This window comes from Lathyrus oleraceus, chromosome 3 (assembly GCF_024323335.1).
Source record: "Lathyrus oleraceus cultivar Zhongwan6 chromosome 3, CAAS_Psat_ZW6_1.0, whole genome shotgun sequence".
NCBI lineage: Eukaryota > Viridiplantae > Streptophyta > Magnoliopsida > Fabales > Fabaceae > Lathyrus > Lathyrus oleraceus.
The window spans coordinates 401,296,545-401,312,676 of NC_066581.1; the positions used below are offsets into that span (position 1 = coordinate 401,296,545).

At 34.2% G+C, this 16,132-nt stretch overlaps 1 protein-coding gene across 1 annotated transcript; it reads left to right on the top strand.

The window, feature by feature from the left end:
* Positions 1-1,072: 1,072 nt before the first annotated feature.
* LOC127129328 (MDIS1-interacting receptor like kinase 2) lies at positions 1,073-4,501 on the top strand. Its single transcript, XM_051058542.1, has 2 exons — positions 1,073-3,952; positions 4,036-4,501. The coding sequence occupies exons 1-2, from the start codon at positions 1,255-1,257 to the stop codon at positions 4,320-4,322; spliced, it is 2,985 nt and encodes a 994-aa protein (XP_050914499.1). The 5' UTR covers positions 1,073-1,254; the 3' UTR covers positions 4,323-4,501.
* The last annotated feature ends 11,631 nt before the right edge of the window (positions 4,502-16,132 follow it).

Below are 16,132 nucleotides of genomic sequence, written 5' to 3' on the forward strand. Positions count from 1 at the left end.
ACGAATTCCTTCGATTAAAATCCCAATTTCGTTCACATAATAATTCACCATTTTCAGCATATTATTATTTAATAAGGTTCAGACCCCTTACCTCTTTGGATTGAAGGAAGCTCTGAGCAATCTTTGGCCTTTTCCTCTTCCTTCTTTTTCTCTTCAGCGTTTCTCCCCTTTCTCTGACTCTGAGGCAACAACACGTGAAAACTCTGAGTTCTCCCTTTGGCCTCTTATCAAATTTCCACTTTTACCCTTCCACTCTTCATATTCCATTTATTTTATTATTTAATTATTATTAAAATAAATAACACTTATAATAATAATAATAATAATAATTCCCAATATTATTTAATAATTCCTTTTTACCTTCAAATAATCATATTAAATAATATTTAAATTATTCTAACGATAATCGGGGTGTTACAGTATGGCTTATGAATCTATTGGAGGAGCTGGACAACAGTGAGGGTGAGGCTGTTACACTCTTAGTTGACAACGTTTTTGCAATTAATCTTTCTAAGAACACAATTGCACATGGAAGAAGCAAGCATATTGAGATGATGTTTCATTATTTGAGGAAAATTATTAGTGAAGGAAGGTTACAATTGGGATATTGTAGAAGTGAGAGCCAAGTTGCTGATTTGTTGGTTAAGGAAGTCTCAAATGACGTGTTCAAAAGGTTGAAGATGAGCATGAGCATGGTAGACTTGCAACACTTGAATTAAGGTGATGTGTTGATGTTTTTCAAGTAATTCAAGTAGTGTAACTGGTTAGTACGAGTAGGTAACTGGTTACAATAAGGTCTGAGGCCATAAATCTGAAGTTTTCGCAGATGTAACCGGTTAACCATTTTGGTGTAACTGGTTACCACTAAAGCTGAATTAATTCAATGTCAGGTCTAATCAGTTACCTATTTTGGTGTAAGCGATTACAAGGGCGATATTTTATTTTTTCTGCTATTTTACTTGGTCAATTCAGATCCTAATTAAATTGTAACCCTTGTATAAGTGTTTAGGATGTACACCTATCCAATGATAATGTAATAATAATCTCTCACCTCAGCACACACTGTCTCTTTCTCTCTTCTCCTCTTTCGCACTTGACATCCAAAATTTCTCCATCATTATTCACCAAACTTGTGTGGTGTCTTATTCCAACGGTTCGATGATTTTCCTTTAGTAATAGTATCAATAAAATTTGTGGGTATAAATATCTGAACGATTGGAACATTACATAAACTCCCTCCTATAGCTTCCATCCATGGATACCATATTTCCAACGCTTCAGTACATGAAGTTTCTAACCCTTTGGCTGTTTTTTTCAATGTACTTTTGCGCACTCATAAACAACTCTTCTTTGGTTGTTGTTTCTTCCATGACACTTTGGTCTGCTTCATCCACTTTACAAAGCAGAGAAGTAAGTGCTTTGTTGAAGTGGAAATCAAGTCTTGACAAACAAAGTCAATCTCTCCTATCTTCATGGAGTGGTAATAATTCATGCAACTGGCTTGGAGTTTCGTGCACTGAAGACTCCATGTCTGTCTCTGAGATAAGGCTTACAACTATGGGATTAAAAGGTACACTTGAAAGTCTTAACTTCTCATCACTTCCAAATATTCTCACTCTTGATCTTAGTGTCAACTTGTTCACTGGAAGTATTCCTCCCCATATTCAGATGTTGTCTAAACTTTCCTATCTTGATCTTGGCGACAATAAACTTTCAGGAACAATTCCATATGAAATAACACACTTGACTAGTCTTCATACTTTATATCTGAATAATAATGTTTTCAATAGTTCCATTCCTAAAAATATAGGTGCACTCAAGAATATGAGGAATTTGTTTCTTAATAACGATAATCTTTTTGGATGTATTCCACGAGAAATTGGGAAGTTGCTGAACCTAGAATATCTAGATCTTCATGAAAACAATCTTTCCGGATCTATTCCTCAAGAAATTGGAATGTTAGTGAACCTAAAACTTCTATATCTTGTTGGTAATAATCTTTCTGGAACTATTCCTCGAGAAATTGGAAAGTTAGTGAACATAACTATAGTTTATCTTCAAGATAATAATCTTTCTGGATCTATTCCTAGCGAAATTGGAACGATGAGATCTATGATAGAACTTGATTTGTCAAATAATTCTCTCTCTGGGAAAATCCCACCTACAGTTGGAAATTTGAGCAATTTACAATCTATTGACTTTCATAAAAACCATTTCAGCGGGTCAATTCCGACAGAATTGAATAAGGTTTCTAATTTGGAATCAATCTTTCTATATGACAATAATTTCATTGGTCAGTTGCCTCGTAACATTTGCCTCGGTGGAAACTTGATATCCATTATTGCTTTTAATAACCATTTTAGAGGGCAAGTTCTCAAGAGTTTGAATAATTGTTCTAGCCTTAAGAGACTTTGGCTTCAACAAAACCATTTTGATGGAAACATAGCTGATGATTTTGGTGTATACCCAAATTTGAAGTTCTTGGGATTGGATGACAATGATTTTTATGGTCACCTTTCGTCCAACTGGGTTAAGTTTCATAATTTAACATATCTTCACATTTCAAAAAATAATATAACAGGCTCAATACCACCTGAACTCGGTGAAGCATCCAAATTATATTCAATTGACTTATCTTCCAATCATCTCACTGGAAATATTCCAAAAGAGTTAGGAAACTTAACCATGTTGGGCAGACTCGTTTTAAACAACAACCATCTTTCTGGTAATGTTCATGTAAAAATAGCATCATTAAAGGAACTTGAAATCTTAGACATTGCAACAAATAATCTAAGCGGTTTCATCACAAAACAGCTTGTGAGTTTGTCCAAATTAATAAGCTTGAATTTGAGCCATAACAAATTTAGAGGGAATATTCCTGATGAGTTTGGTGAATTTCATGCCCTTCATAGTCTTGATCTAAGTGGAAATATTTTGGATGGAACCATACCTCCAATGCTTGGAAAATTGACACTCTTAGAAACATTGAATATTTCGCATAACAACCTTTCTGGAGTTATCCCTTCTTCCTTTGATCAGATGATTAGTTTGTCATTTGTTGATATATCTTATAACCAATTGAAAGGTCCACTTCCAGATATGCGAGCATTCAATATCGCACCAATTGAAGTGTTGAGAAATAATACAGGCCTGTGCGGTAATGTTTCAGGCTTGATGCCTTGCTTAAATTCAAGCAGTGGATCTCACAATCATAAGACTGAGAATTTGATCTTATTGATAGGCTTACCTCTAGCACCGGGAACTCTAATGCTGGCATTCGTTTGTTTCAAGTTTTTAAAGCATTTATATCAAATGTTAAACACAAGAAACAATCAGGATGGCGGAATTATCGTTCCTCCGAATAATGTATTCACAATATGGAGTTTTGATGGGAAACTGGTGTATGAAAACATTATTGAAGCAACAGAAGAGTTTGATGACAAATATCTCATAGGAGTAGGAACACATGGAAGTGTCTACAAAGCTGAGTTGCACACAGGTCAAACAGTTGCTGTTAAAAAAATCCATAAAGCAACAAATGGAGAAAATTCTGACATAAGATGTTTCACAATTGAGATTCAAGCTCTGACAGAAATTCGACATCGTAACATTGTGAAGCTATATGGATTTTGTTCACATTCGCGCGTGTCGTTTTTGGTTTATGAGTTCATGGAGAAAGGTAGTTTGGAAAAGATTTTGAAAGCTGATGAACAAGCAACTGAATTTGATTGGAATAAGAGGGTGAATGTGATTAAAGATGTAGCAAATGCTTTATACTATATGCACCATGATTGTTTCCCTCCTATTGTTCATAGAGATATATCAAGCAAGAATATTCTTCTGGATTTAGAATATGTGGCTCGTGTTTCGGACTTTGGAACAGCTAAGCTTCTTAATCCCAATTCAGCCAACTGGACCTCATTTGCAGGCACATTTGGATATTCTGCTCCAGGTTAAGTTGTTTCTATTATTGAAAATTTATGATAAGATAAACTTTGTAAATTGTGTTTTCTAATCTATTTTGATTTGTTACAGAACTTGCATACACAATGGAAGTGAATGAGAAATGTGATGTGTATAGTTTTGGAGTATTAGCATTGGAAATAATTTATGGAAAGCACCCTGGAGATATCATATCTAATTACGGACAACGGAATACTATGTCATTGATGGACATATTGGACCAACGTCTCCCTCGTCCAACGAATACTAATGCTAAGCAGTTATTATCCATTACAAAGACGTTATTTTCTTGCTTGGATGAAAGTCCACGATCTCGTCCAACCATGGAGCAGGTTTCCATGGAGATTTCAATATCATAATAGTCTTCTTAAATGTTTGAATGTTGCCTTTTCTTCTTAGTTTTTATTATTTTGTAAACCTTGCTTGTCTTGTTTTGTATTAAAGGTCAGTTTGAATAATATTTGAATGTTGTTTAGATTAGAGTTGGATAAGAAATGGTTTACACAGAATGAGTGCAATATATGCTTTTGGATCGATAGTAATAAGCTTTTAATACTAAATCAATCAACGTTATAATTGACCCAAAATTCAACTTACACGAGATGGGTAAATTGAAACTTTTTCAATTAAATAAGATATCTAACATAAAATTACTTTTTATAAAAAAAAATCTCTCCGGAAGATATAAACTCAAACAACGTGTTATTCTAATTTAAAGTGGTTTGACACTTCGTCATTAATTCTTGACTTGTCATAAAACTGCTTATATTTGACTTGTCATTAAGGACTAGTTGTCATCATTAGACATTAGTTGTCTTTATCAAAAATTGTTGTCTTTGTTAAAGTCATATCCGCTGCAAAACAAGGTTCCACATCTTTTTGTGCACCATTAAGCAGAGATTTGCAGACTCATTATCACTAAGCTCGAACTAGAATAAGAAGAACTTTCATCTTCGTCTTCCCAAGATATCTAAGTTCTACGGCCTTTGGTATTATTACGCTTCGTCTAGTACGACTCGTTCTTGTCGTTGCACTTTCTGAGCTTGGACATGTTGTACGACAATGACCATATTTTCCACATTCATAAGAAGTAAAACTCTCTTCCTTTTTATATTTTTCTTTCTTGTGTGGATCATATTTGTTGAAGTTAATCATATTTATATCTGAATGATTGAGCAAATGTTCCTTTCCTTGGAAGATGAGGCTTTCAAGAAGATGTCCCGCATCTCTTCGTCTTCGTTCTCTTTTTTTATAGCATTGACTTTGCTATTAGCAAGTCTTTACAGTTCATTCTCATTTTCAACAAGTTTTTCAAACAAGGTCGATATGTCCAAAGTTTTTAGATCATGCGATTCCTTAATGGCAGTTACCTTATGTAGTCACTTTCTTCACATTGATCTCAATATTTTGTTAGCACAATTCTGGTTAGATAAATATTTACCCAAAGTTTATAGCTTGTTGATTAAGTTAAGAAAATGCATATGTAAAGATTCCAAAGTTTCACCAGGTTCCATGCGGAAGGTGCTACAACAAAAAGCACATCTTACCTCGGACGCGAAGTGGATTGTACATCGGTTACCTAGGTGAGATAACGAATGACGACATTAAAAGTTTGCACTCCACCCCTCGGTTCTGGAATAACTAAGAGGAAAAGTGTTGAACTTGTAGTGCGTTTGATCCTTAGCAACTCCATATTTGCTTTTTTAAAAGGCTCGATTATTTCTATAACCGAGGGGTTATATATATATATATATATATATATATATATATATATATATATATATATATATATATATATATATATATATATATATATATATATATATACGTGTGTGTGTGTGTGTGTGTGTCTGTGTGTGTGTGTGTGTGTGTGTGTGTTTGTGTGTGTGTGTGTCATGTGTTATTAATATATAACACTACTACGGAAAACACCTCTCATAACGGTTGAAAATGGAATACAACCAGGTCCAACCAATTGTTGTTAGGTAAGGTGTGATTGTATGTGTGATTATTTCCATCATGGTCGTGTGACCGTGATTATAAGTCAAGTAGGATGCAATCTATCACAAGGGTTACTTTAAACAATCGTTATTGTATGTCTCAACCTATCACAAGAGTTACTTTAAACAACGGTTGTTTTATGTCTTTTAACTAAATAAAAAAAATGCAGCAATAGAACAACAACAACAGCAGCAACAACAAGAGCAACAAGAACAAAAATAAGAACAACAAAAAGAACAACAAGAATAAGAACAAAAACAAAAACAAAAACAATAACAACAAACAACAACAACCCCAACAACAATAATAACAATAAGAAGAAGAACAACAATAACAATAAGAAGAACAACAACAATAGAAGAACAACAACAATAGAAGAACAACAACATGAACAACAAGTAAAAGAACAAGAACAATAAGAATAAAAAGAATAAGAACAAAAACAACAACAACAAATATAACAACAACAACAAAACAAAAACAAAAACAACAATAATAATAACATTTCTAACTTGAACCCATGTTTCCCTTGTCTCATTCGAGTTGGAGAAGAGGTGATGGAGTTCTTAAATTTATAAATGAAAGAAATGATATTTTCGAGTTTTTTTAATGGAAGAAATGATGTTTTCCATCTTGGTTTAGTGGATAGAGTTTCGTAAATGGAAGATGATGTTTGGAGGTAGAAGATGAAGTTCGTCTAGGTTAGAAGTTTATCTATGTTTTAGGTTTCACGGAGATCACTAATGGTAGTGTCTTGAGCGTTGATGCTCACTAAATGGACAACAAATATTTGATTAGGGACAGTGACAAAACTTAATGAACACACTTATATTTCCCCATGACCCTGAGTAAATTTTCACCACGGTTGGAAGTTCTAATCGTGGTAAGAAGTTGCTTAAAAATAAATTAAAACAAAAATGTAGGTGCTAGGACTCGAAGTCATGACCATGTACCACTTTTCAGTACGGTTGAAAGTTCCAACTGTGGTAAAAAAATTGCTTAAAAATAAATAAAAAATAAAACTCTAGGTGTTAGGATTCGAACTCATGATCATGCTTAAAAATGAAAATAAAAGAAAATCCCCTAAGTGAATAGATTTTACCACGGTGGATACTTTGACCAAGGTGAAATGACATTACGAAAGGTATTTTTTGTAGTAGTCAAAATTTCTTATTTTACATTGTTGAAAAACTAAAAGAAACATGTATTGTTAATATACGAAAGAAACATATATTTATGTTTTATTAATATACAAAGTTACTTATTTTACATTTTCTATCGTTTCAATTTACAAGTATAAATGTTTGACAAATTATGGGTTCAAATCATCTTATCATTGTTCAAATCATCTTCATGACTATAAATCTGGGGTGGAAAATTCTCGTATCCCGCTCCATTTGAACCTTGTGGAAGAACAAATGTCGGGTATTGCATGCATTTGTTTAATGTAAAATTAAAAAAAAAACATTAGATAAATAAAATAATTTCCAATTACATGATCAAAGATTATGTTAGAAAACCAAGCTTGAACCAATTTTTTTTCCTACTCTTGCAATCCATCACAGAGATCTTTGGCAAAGATCAGTCCTTAAACAAATCTAATTTTATCAATTAATTATGGCTTATATACGAGTACCGTCAGAACGACGGTCCTCACATTCCAGACACTAACAGATTTAACTGGACATAATAACTGCGTAACAATTACTGTTATTTAAATGCATACTATATAAATTAGGCATATATATATATATATATATATATATGAAAGATTAGCAGTAAAGAAACTTAAATGACATTGCAAAAACTTGTAACTTAAATAATTTGTAATAGGATTGGATCCAATTAGTAGTGCAGAACTGGTACAATAAAAGCTTGAAAATAAATTCAAGAAAACTGATGTTGGCAGAATTATATGTTGATCAATCCAAGTGTGCAAAAAATAATAACAAAAACTCAATTCTTATGTGCACTTATTACTCAGTTTGAGCAAATAAGTGCTTTTACAAAGTAATTATTTATTGCCTAAAATGAAAACTCTAAAAACATGGATATTGAAACTGAAAATTAAAGTCCTGTTTATAGAGGCAAATTCGTACTAGAACTGCCAAAATTCGTGGTGAACTGCGGGAGAAAAAGGAGGGAAGTGGAAGACCGATTTTGAGGGAGTGGAGCTAATAATGGGGTTCCACTTTCCTAACTGGCGTCAGTTGGGGATGACAGGCGTCAAGCCTTCAGATTTCTCATTTCTGACTGGATAACGGGCGTCATTAGGGACTGAGGACTGTTAGGTCTTAAAATTTTTGATTTTTTTTTTACTTTTTCTTCAGCTGACGGGCGTCAGGTCACTGGTTGACGAGCATCATCGCTGTAAAGAGCCTATCATGACAACAAAAACACATTTAATTTGATCCGTTTTTGTCATTTTCACTCGCACAAGTCCTCGACTATTCTATTCCTGAAATACAAAGGCAATACCAACATAATACTGGAAAAACATATAAAAATGATACTAAAATGCAGGCTAGTCGAGTAATAATACTCATATGTTTTCATGTTATCAAACTCCCCTACACTTGAACCCTTGCTTGTCCTCAAGCAAGTAAGCTAACATATAAAACCAGATGCAACAATTAAGTATAAAGACTTAAAGAATCCATAAGACTCAAATACTCATACATGGCTATTGTAGCGGTACATTTTTTTTGAGATTAAGTTATTGATTAACTTAACTCGCAAAGCAAGAGTAGTCACCGCGCTTTTATTGTTTCTAAATAAAAAAGGAAAAAAGTACGAACAAAACCCAAAGAAGTTTTTAAACAAAAATAGTAAAAAGAGAACAGGGGTTCGGGGGTTAGTTATCCAAAGTACCTTAAAGGATTCATGATCGTTTAGAAGGTAGATTTGAAATGATGAAAGTTCATCAAGCACCAATCCACACATCATGAACAAGATGGACATCAATCGATCCAATTGATCAAAAGAAAAGAAAGGGATGAAGATGAAAGGGGACAAAAGAAGTCAAACCCAAATTAAATCACAAATTTGATCAAGTCATCATCAAAATCAGTCATCCATTTTGGTGGATTAGGGTTTTCACCCCATCAACACCCAAGATCCATTGAGTTTAATGAGACCTGAAGTCAAAATGATCATTATCCAAGGCCATCAGAAATCCACAAGGTCAAACAAATTAAAAATACAATTAAATGAAATAAAAAAGCATAAAAGATATTTTTAAAAGATTTTTAAAATGAAAATAAAGTGGAAAATCCACAAAGTCCTTCAAAACACCAAATAAATGGCCAAGAAAATTATGGAAGGTTGGAAATAAAATGAGAAATATACAATCAAATTTTTATAATTAAAAAATGCAGAAAAGTATTTTTAAACCAATTAAAACAAAGGAGAAAAGAGAAAATTCATGAAAAATAGAAAATCAATGAAATAAAATATGAAAATATAAAAATCAGATAAAGAAAAATAAAAGAGAATTTTAGAAATTATTTTGGAATTTTTTGGATAAAAAATTGAAATTACTAAGGATTTTTAAAGAAAAAACAGTTTAAAATAATAAAAGAAAAAGAATTAAAATCAGAAAAAACCAGGAGCGTTGGATCACGCCTCATTAATTGATATGGTAGATCCAACACTCTAAATGATGAGAGACGTGATGCAACGTGCTGCAAGCCAAACACATGATCCAATTTGAATTTGACCAATCAAAACATTTCAAAATGCCAACGTGTCTGGTCCAAACTCAGACATTCTGAGAAATACTCTGATCATCTTCTCCGGTGAGCTCTCACCAAACTTTCATCGTTTGGTAACTTCAAGACACGAGACCACCACCATTATGATCCTTTTCTTAACACAAATTCAACCTTATGCTTCAAATTCATTTATGTAAACTAATCAAAGAGAATTTCAAAGAAGTTTCAGAAACAAGCAAACCACGAAAAATAAAATTAAATGATGAACATGATCAATCAACTCCAAATAAGTTAGGGGAAAGCATCAGAGAGAGAAGGACTACGTTGTGGTAACTTCTTTGAGTTCAAATGATGCTCAAAACTACCTTGTCCAAATGTTGATCATAAGTTGATGAAGCTTGATCTGGTTGGAGAGATTCAGAAGGTCTCAAAGCTTGGAATTATTGCAAAATTTTCAGAGGATGTCGATGGAGCTAATAGAATCAAGAAAATGGATTGAAACAGGATGAAACTCAAAACACGATAGTTGAAGTTTCTGGAAAAACTTTAAGTTGCATCAGGGGTTTCTTGTCTCTCCAAAGCTTGCAAAAGAAGGAAAAATCTTCCTCTATTTATAGGCAATGTAATTGGATCCAAATACGTGTGGAATGATGCTGAATTCGTGCAAAATGAATTTGACCCAAGTGTGTGAAAAGTGTGACTTGAAACTCATCAAAACTCATCCAAATGATGCGTTTTAAGTGTCAATTAACTTCTGGAGGTTTGATTAAACATGTTTAGGACCAAAACACTTGCTAATTTGGCTTGGAATTGAGTTTCGTCATGATCAAATTTCGGGCAATGGTGATTTCTTTAGTTTCAAGTCACCATGTTCAACTCAATGGGGCATCCTACTCAAGAGGATTTTTGATCCCATTCATTTTGCAATGTGTTAACATCATGGCCAAGATTACAATGATCCAATAAAGGTTTCATTTGGATGCTTGAGCATAAAGTTATGGTACGTTGAAGTTGGCATAAAATACTGGTTCCCCATAACTTAGAAAAATTTGAGTGTTCCATGGCTGAAAATGACCTATAATGTCCCAATGAATTCCATGGCCTTCCAAGCATAATGTTACCTTGGTCCTTGAAGAAAACTTGTAGATGGAATTACAAATGATATTTTGCAAAAAATAATCAGCTCCATATGTTGAAAATTGAAGAAGTTATGATCTTTCAAAGTTAGCAAAAAGTCACTTAAAAATAGGTCAAATTTCACTAAGTCCACAAATGACTTATAATGTCTCCAAACGTTTGATGATCCTCCTAGCATAATTGGATCTTCTCGTGTAAAGAGAAGTTGTAGAGGATGTTGAGAATATTCATATACAAAAAAGGGAACTTAAAAATGTTGAGAATTTAAGGAGTTATGGTCATTGGAACTTTGACTTCAAAATGTTAACTTTTAGGTCAAACCCGTTGGGACAAGCTTGTGCACTTGGACTTTCCTTGCATTCCAAAGCACATGGGTGATCATATGAACTCAAAATAAGGTGTCCTTGATTACCTCTTGATTAGATTGTTCAAAGCTTGAAATTTCTTGTTGAAGAAGGCTTAGAAATAAACACATGAACCTTTGACTTTCTTGAAAAGTAGGCCACCAAACTTTGAGATGTTTTTTACTTGAGGAGCCTTACCTTGCACAATAAACTTAAGATAAGCAATACATATTTTTCGTATTTTGATTAGTGATTAGATAAGCAATGAATCAAATAAACATAAAGGTAAAACAAAAAGGGGTTTGGTGATCCCTGCAAGGAGCAAACCCAAAGATGAATAAGGGGAGGACCAAGATATGACCTTGCTTGTATGAAAAAGATGCAAATGAGATAGGGGATCTTAGGTTTAAAAATTAGGGTATGATAGATTCCCCTATTTAAGTTTTTTAATTTGGAGATATGAAGGTTGAAATCTTTGTCTCGACAAGATTGGAGAGACTTAAATATTAAAGACCCATTTTTTGGCCTTAAGATACCGCAAGGCGTTTATGATATGATATGAATGCAAAAAAGAATATTTATGGGGAATATAACACCACAAGAGACAAAGAACTGCTATAGACGAGAGGAGACTGAAATTTTGCAGGGGAAAGACAGATTCCAAAGGGATACCCATATGGGGACAGAAATTTTTTTGCAGGGGGAATAGGAAGAGCTCGAAAGTAACCGATGCATGGTTAGAAAACGAACTAAAGAACCAACGGGGAAGACTTAACAAAGTAAGACTTCACCGGGAAAAAGCAATCATCAACAGGGAAAATCCTGACTCTAATAGGAGAGGAATATTACCTACTATCAGCCGAGTGATAGCTTAATCAAAGGTAATAAGCCAAACATAATGATTACCAACTACCAGCAAGGTGATAGCTTAACAAAGGTAATCAATATAAGATAAACCGAATATTACCTACTATCAGCCGAGTGATAGCTTAACAAAGATAATAGGGCAAACAAAAGGATTACCAACTACCAACAAACAAAGGAAACCAATCAAAGATAAACGAAATATTACCTACTATCAACCGAGTGATAGCTTAACAAAGATAATAATCCCAAAATGAATGATTACCAACTACCAGCAAGGTGATAGCTTAACAAAGGTAACCGAACAAAGATAAACAGAATATTACCTACTATCGGGCGGGTGATAGCTTAACAAAGGTAATAAGCCCAAAAATAGTGATTACCAATTACCAACAAAGTGATAACTTAACAAAGGCAACCAATCGAAGGGAGACTAAAGTCTAGACCAGGAACAAACTGGACAGAAGCGGTCAAAGAGGACTCAATCCAATGAGGGCATGAGCCCAATGGGAAATTGATCCCATCTAGACAATGAACTGGAGGGAAAAACTGAAACAAAATTTTCCACGAGGATCAGACTCAGTGGGGAATTAGAAAGGATAATCTCTTTCTGCTTAAGGTCGACGCTTTATTGGAGGGAGGACACACACACTCTTCATGGAGAAAGGTTCTAGAGAGTGGTGAGGAATCTTTTAAAAATGCAAAACCTGCAAATAAAGATCATGATTCTATGCATATGTGTATGATTATGCTGATAAAACAAATGCAAAGGCGCGAGACTGATAACACAATACAAAAAGATACTCGACTAATCTCAACCAAGATGGAGATGCTGACAGAGATTCGTCGGGATTACACCACTCTTGTAATCTGATGCTGGGGAGACTGTTATTCAAAAGATGATCTGGCTTGGGGGAGTCACTGAATTCCACTCTTCAGTATCTTACCATCCTTGGGATTTCCATTAAAATTCCTCTTTTATATTCACAAGTCGAGGGAAAATACATATATTTTTTGTGAGTTTTCAAAAACATGATTGTTTAAATATGTATCTGTTTAAAAAATGATTATCAGAAAAAAATGAAATTTCATAAAATGAAACAAAATAAGAATGACAAATAAGTGCATAAAAGGCTCAAATTTTATTCATAGAATGGTAGTGCGTAAATGGCGTGACTCCTGGATCATTACAAAGTTGGAAAATGGTAAATATATGGAAAGGGCTACATTGAAATACAATGATCACTATTCTCCCTAACAAATTTGAATTCCACTATGTTCTGGACTTCGTTTGAGGATGACAGAAAAGGAATATGTTGATGGACACTGTTGCTTCAAACGATCAAGTCTGGCATGTTGTAGTTACTTTCCATAGTCCCTAACTTTTGCCTAGATTTCCCTTTCGGGTTCAATCTACCGGGATGATTATTTTCTGTTTATGTCTCTAACTTTTGCCTGGACCATCCTTTTGGGTTTTCAATCCACCAAGACACTCATTTTTTCCTAAGCCGCCCTTTCGGAGTTTCAACTTAGCGAGTTATTCTTTCATTTTCTAGGCGAATTATTTCTTGACTACATCGACATTCACAGGACGAGGGAGCTCCTCACCATCCATAGTTGTAAGAATCAATGCACCACCAGAGAAAACTCTCTTGACAACATATGGGCCTTCGTAATTAGGAGTCCACTTTCCCCTAGAATCAATGTTGAAAGACAAAATCTTCTTGAGCACAAGGTCACCTCTCTTAATACACAAGGTCGAACCTTCTTGTAAAATTCTTTCTTCATTATCTTTTGATATAATTGACCATGACACAAGGTTGTCATTATTTTCTCTTCAATCAAATTCAACTGATCATATCTGCTCTGACACCATTCAACCTCATACAAACTAGCTTCCATCAGGACTCGCATTAATGGGATCTCAACCTCCATAGGGAGCACTGCTTCCATGCCATACACAAGAGAGAAAGGGGTTTCCCCTGTTGAAGTGCAGAAAGATGTACGATATCCATGCAAAGAAAACGGGAGCATCTCATGCCAATCTTTATATGTTACAACCATCTTCTAAATGATCTTCTTAATGTTCTTATTTGCAGCTTCAACAACCCCATTCATCTTAGGTATGTAAGGAGAAGAATTATGATGTTCAATCTTGAATTCATCACAAAGCTCTTTCATCATCTTGTTATTCAAGTTTGACCCATTATCAATAATGATCTTACTTGGAACACCATATCGACAAATGATTCGATTCTTGATAAATCGGACCACAAACTTCTTGGTCACATTAGCATATGATATTGCTTCAACCCACTTGGTGAAGTAATCAATAGCTATTAGAATGAAACAATGTCCCTTCGAAGCTTTGGGCTCAATCATACCAATAATATCAATTCCCCACATAGAGAAAGGCCACGGGGATGAAATAACATTGAGAAGCGTCAGAGGCACATGAATCTTATCAACATAAATTTCTACCATTTATCGCACTTCTTCACATATTTACAGCAACCAGATTCTATTGTCAGCCAATAGTAACCCGCCCTTAGCATCTTTTTAGCCATTGCATGTCCATTGGCATGAGTATCGAAGTATCCTTCATGAACTTCTCGCATTAACATGTCAACTTCGTGTCTATCCACGCATCTGAGTAAAACCATGTCAAGTTTTCTCTTGTACAACACATCTTCATTTAGAAAGAAATTGCCAGCCAGTCTTTTCAAAGTCTTCTTATCTTTATTGGATGCTCCGTGCAGGTACTCCTGATTTTGGAGGAAACATTTAATATCGCAATACCAAGGCTTATCATCTGTAACTTCTTCTACTACAAACACATGAGCAGGTCTATCAAAGGCACATAATTATGATATTGGGTGCTTTATTCCAACGATTAACTTTATACATAGAATACAAAGTATCCAGTGCATCTGCCATCTGATTTTCTTTGCGAGGTATATATTGAAACTCTATTTTATTGAATAAAGTTGACAACCTACTTGCATAATCTTTGTAAGGGATTAGACCAGGATAATATGTCTCCCATTATCCTTTGATCTGATTTACCATCAAAGTTGAATCTCCATACACATCTAGGAATTTAATTCTCAAATCAATGGCTTCTTTGAGATCCATAATACAAGCTTCATATTCTGCCATATTGTTCGTACAATCAAACATCAATCTTGCAGTAAAAGGGATATGAGAACCCTTATAAATAATAATGATTGCCCCAATTCCATTGCCATAAGTGTTAGAATAAGATTTTGATTCTACAATATATATCTAAGTTTTGATGATAACAATGAATGAAACAATTTGGTACCCTAACATTTTTCTTAAAGTATGCAGGATTCTAAGTTAAAATGACTCTGATAAGTCAACTTCTGATTATTAAGAAACAAATATTTGGCATCTGAATTAGTCCAGAAGCGCGGACCCAGCAAAAAGAGAAATAATATCTGACTCTAAACAAATTGCATATGAGGAGCAATCACCTGAAGAACTTGACTCTAAAGTTAAAGCTCTGATAATCTAATGCTAAGAACTCTATCTGAAGACTTTGTAAGAGATATCTAAAGACTCTAACTCTGAAGAATCTGATCATGCTCACCTCACTCTGACACATGCTCAAAAACACGCCGACATATGTCACCTGGTCAGAAACTTAAGCTGGGAACATTCAAATTACAGTACAATTCTTTTTAAGGAAACATTTGATAATGTTCCAAGTCTGCTATGGAAATAACAAGGAACTTACTACATTTAACTCCCATAGCTGGCATGAAATCTTTATTGATCCTCCCCCCCCCCCCCCAACGGTATTATTTCAAGTGCAATATAAGGGCCCCTACAAAACTTTGATATAATAACATTTTCATATAACTTTCTCACCACTCTTACGAAGAATAACTCATTGTATACAATATTACTTCTTCACCATTATTGTTGTAAGAAAAAGTTTTCATACAAGAGTTGTTGCTCAATAGTGTGTGGTTATATTTCACTGTTCTTAAATTGTGTATATACTGCTTATCTAGAAGCATCTAGCGAAACACTTTGTAATTCTTGTAATTGTTTATGATTCCTCAAGTGACTTGTTTAGGTCTG

Coding starts and splice junctions, on each gene's coding strand:
- LOC127129328 (XM_051058542.1), top strand. CDS start 1,255: ATGGATACCATATTTCCAACGCTTCAGTACATGAAGTTTCTAACCCTT. Junction 3,953..4,035: donor ATTTGGATATTCTGCTCCAG/GTTAAGTTGTTT, acceptor GATTTGTTACAG/AACTTGCATACACAATGGAA.